The following is a 3587-nucleotide window of genomic DNA, read 5'->3' as shown; positions in this document are numbered from 1 at the left end:
GCTGACTCGGAAAATTATTGGGAGATAGGCAAATTAAATTTGCAGTGACCCTAGGGTAAACAGTCTTGCTTTAAAATATCATACTCTTTTTAACTTTCAAAAAGTCCAGTAAATATGCCGCCAAATTGGGCAGATAAATGCGTAAGATCAGGTATGTTTGTATCAGGTAGCTTTAGCATTAAATTCTTACATTCAATAGTGTTCCTTTCCGTTCTTTGATGCCTCTTTCAACTGTAATATGCTACATATTTAATGGTTTCCTTAATTTGACATTTTAATGCTAACCCTAGTGTTGGCTATATTGGGCTCCATCAGTTACTTAATACGTTGATGTTGCCTTTCCCTTTAAAAACTAAAAAAACACCGGATATCACGTTTCCGGTTTAGCTGGTCCGTCAGACAAATTACTCCGTAAGCAAATGTAGGACAAGAAAAGGGGGTAATGGAAGCAATGATTGAGGAAAATGGTCCTTCGACTCATGTATGTGTTTCTCCGTTTATTTTTTTTATATTTTACATGAATGTTTACGCTGTTTAACGTTTCATAACGAAAAGAAAAAGGTTTACTGAAACATATTCAATTATTATTAAGGCTTCAGTTGTAGCTAACGTTATCCGGTGGCTAACGAAGTAACGTTAGCTAACATTAATACAACTGTCACCTGTTAAAACTATGTTACGTTAGCCTATATTTACCAGATAATGTGTGGATACACAATGCTAGTTAACTTAAGCATCTAAATATCTATCCATATTAGCAAAATCAGCGTACAGCTTCCTAAATGCATGTAACGTTATCAATAAAAACTGCAATAAGCAACAAATGTATTCGTATTACAAGATGAAAGAATAATCAAATATATATATATATATATATATATATATATATATATATATATATATATATATTTTTTTTTTTATCAGCTAATCAATGACTTGACTGATTGTTCCACTATTAAATTCAGTGTTCGATAAGTCTGTTACCTTTCTGCTCACTTATTATTATACATCCATGGCTCACACCCAGGAGCAGTGTGAAGTGTCCTCGGCATCCCAGGCCCGACAGAAACTAGAGGGGCTCCTGAACAAGAACATGAGGATCCGCATGACAGACGGACGGACTCTGGTGGGGCTTTTTCTCTGCACGGACCGAGACTGCAACGTTATCCTCGGATCAGCTCATGAGTTCCTCAAATCCACAGGTAGGTGAAGACTGAAGATGGCCAAGCAGGATAAAGAAAATAACAAGCCTATTCCATCATGCAAAAAAACACTGACACCAGTGTGTCATTATCAACCTGATAGTCTGAACTCAAACAGCATTACATGCCTGTTGGAAGAGAAAAGCAGTTACATAAGAACATACTATAAGGATTTTTCTGATATCTTACCAGCTGTTTCACCATTGTGGTTAAAATGTCATGTGTTTACATGCTTTACAGTTTATATCTTATAAATTCCAGTGGGGATATTTACTAAAGTGAAATGGCATTTCTACACACTTCATGTCATGTCTCACAAGATTAAACCCTAAAATCATGGAACATTTGTGTTAAGCAAAACATAGTATTTGAGTAATAGTCTCTTTGGATGATGTTTGATTGTCTTTTGTGTCCCTTTTGTCTGTCTGTCAGACATGTTCTCCCAGGGCGAACCCAGAGTCCTGGGCCTGGCCATGATCCCCGGTCACCACGTGGTGTCCATTGAAGTGGAGGAAGACAGTCTGGAAGACACACAAGGATTTGGAGCTAACCACTGATGAAGCCCCTGCCTGTTTGGACGACACTCAGTGAACCTGTCTCTCAGTGAGCAAGCTGTATGGCTGAGCTCAAACGAGAGTGGACATCTTCGTTGGAGGATTGTTTTCAGTCACTCCACCTCAACAGATGCAGATACACAACTCCTGTGTCAATATTCTGGATTTAACCATTCCCTCTGTGCTTGAAGATGTGTCCATTTGCAGCAGTAGCTCTACAATACAGCATGTATGTAAATTGCCTGAGTGTGCAATGTGTGTATGAGAAGGTGTGGGCAAGCTACCTGGATGTGTGTGAAAAAGGTATTTCAGTGTAGTGTACAGTAAATGTCTTTGTTTAATTGTCATTGACAAAAATTGATAGAAAGTTGATGTGTTGGGTGCTACATGCTTTTTAAGGGGAACTCTACCGATTTTACACATTAAAGTATGTTTTACAGGTGTTGGGAAGTACTACAGCATATGTAGAAAAGGACTTTTGTGTCTCCGGAGGGAGTCACAGCGATGTTTCACTATGGGCTGAAGGAAATGAAATAAATCTGAGGGTCTGGAGTTAAAAAGAAATAAATTTACCAACATTGTGGGAAATGTAGGCGCTACATTTAGACAAGAAAAATGTAATAAAAAAAAGGACTATCTCTGCATTGATTTGGATTTTCTCCTTTTTTTTTTTTTTTTTAAGGGTGAGGCTATTTGCACCCCTGGTACAATTAGAAGTGCTATTCGTACCCTGGTGAAATTAGAAATGAATGCTATTCGTACCCTGATGCAATTAGAAATGAATGCTATTAGTACCCCGCCGGTGCACACAGCAATGTGTTCTATTAATACCCCGTCTGGTACAAATAGCAATGTATGCTATTTGCACCCCTGTGCATTTACAGTACCTTGGCATATATTTACACACAGTTATCCATACTACTCATGTATTACACCTTTTTGGAATATTATCGCCCTGACATGCTTACCCTAACCATAACCAATCCCACTCCTCTTGCCTAAACCTAACCAACCCAACCAGAGCAGGCATATTTATGAGTCTTCCCCTACCACCCTGCAAAAAAAAAAAAAAAAAAATCGCGTTCGGGGGTCCTGAATTGCGCAATTGCATGCAAATTATCCAATCCAAATTTAAAAAAATAAGATCACCACACAGGGGAATCGAACTCCAAACTCCCATACTAAAGGTAAGCGTACGAACCGCTCACCTAACAGTTCTTCCAGGGAGCTGAACAACTGTTTACCACTTGGTTTCTTCAAGCCTCGGTTGCTAGGTAACCATACTGTATACAAAAAAATAGATACTAACAAACTAACGGTTGTATGCTTTCACTGAAGACAGAAAGCGCAACTGTAGTATCCATTTTCCGCTAGAAATTCAATTGTTATAAACTTTAGAGACAAAAATTCCCTAATATGCCAGTTTCTGCGGTCATGGAAGATGAACGTCCGCCATGATTTCGGTGCACACGAGCAACGTTTTTTTTTTGTTACGTCACAGGGTGTAAATAGCTCAGCTGTGTGGCCGAGGCTATTCGTACCGGGGGTGCAAATAGACACTCCGTTTTTTTAAACAGTTTGTAGTGAGATGTATAAAGTTATAGCAGTGCAATGCTATATCGGTGGAGTACTCCTTTAAGGTTAGTGAAAGGAGGAAAGTTTGGGAAATTGTCTTTAAATTGTAGGACTCTGGGTCAAATATCTGAGGATGAACGTCTATCATGCTTTAGCGTCTTGAACAAACCAGTAAAAAGTTTGTGGCTGCAGGTGGAGCTGTTCTATAGCTACTGTCCCTTGCATGCAATGCATCATGAAATAATGACCAAATTAG

General features: G+C 38.8%; 1 protein-coding gene across 1 annotated transcript; it reads left to right on the top strand.

Moving 5' to 3' along the window:
- Window positions 1-309: 309 nt before the first annotated feature.
- Window positions 310-2381, top strand: naa38 (N-alpha-acetyltransferase 38, NatC auxiliary subunit). The gene is made up of 3 exons (XM_028563983.1): window positions 310-481; window positions 1028-1202; window positions 1635-2381. The coding sequence occupies exons 1-3, from the start codon at window positions 443-445 to the stop codon at window positions 1757-1759; spliced, it is 339 nt and encodes a 112-aa protein (XP_028419784.1). The 5' UTR covers window positions 310-442; the 3' UTR covers window positions 1760-2381.
- Window positions 2382-3587: the final 1206 nt, after the last annotated feature.

The sequence above is a fragment of the Perca flavescens genome, chromosome 19 (genome assembly GCF_004354835.1).
Source record: "Perca flavescens isolate YP-PL-M2 chromosome 19, PFLA_1.0, whole genome shotgun sequence".
Taxonomy (NCBI): Eukaryota; Metazoa; Chordata; class Actinopteri; order Perciformes; family Percidae; genus Perca; species Perca flavescens.
Note: the sequence above shows the minus strand (reverse complement) of the source record. Positions and strands in the feature narration are given on the sequence as shown.

Coding starts and splice junctions, on each gene's coding strand:
- naa38 (XM_028563983.1), top strand. CDS start 443: ATGGAAGCAATGATTGAGGAAAATGGTCCTTCGACTCAT. Junction 482..1,027: donor AAAATGGTCCTTCGACTCAT/GTATGTGTTTCT, acceptor GCTCACACCCAG/GAGCAGTGTGAAGTGTCCTC. Junction 1,203..1,634: donor TGAGTTCCTCAAATCCACAG/GTAGGTGAAGAC, acceptor TCTGTCTGTCAG/ACATGTTCTCCCAGGGCGAA.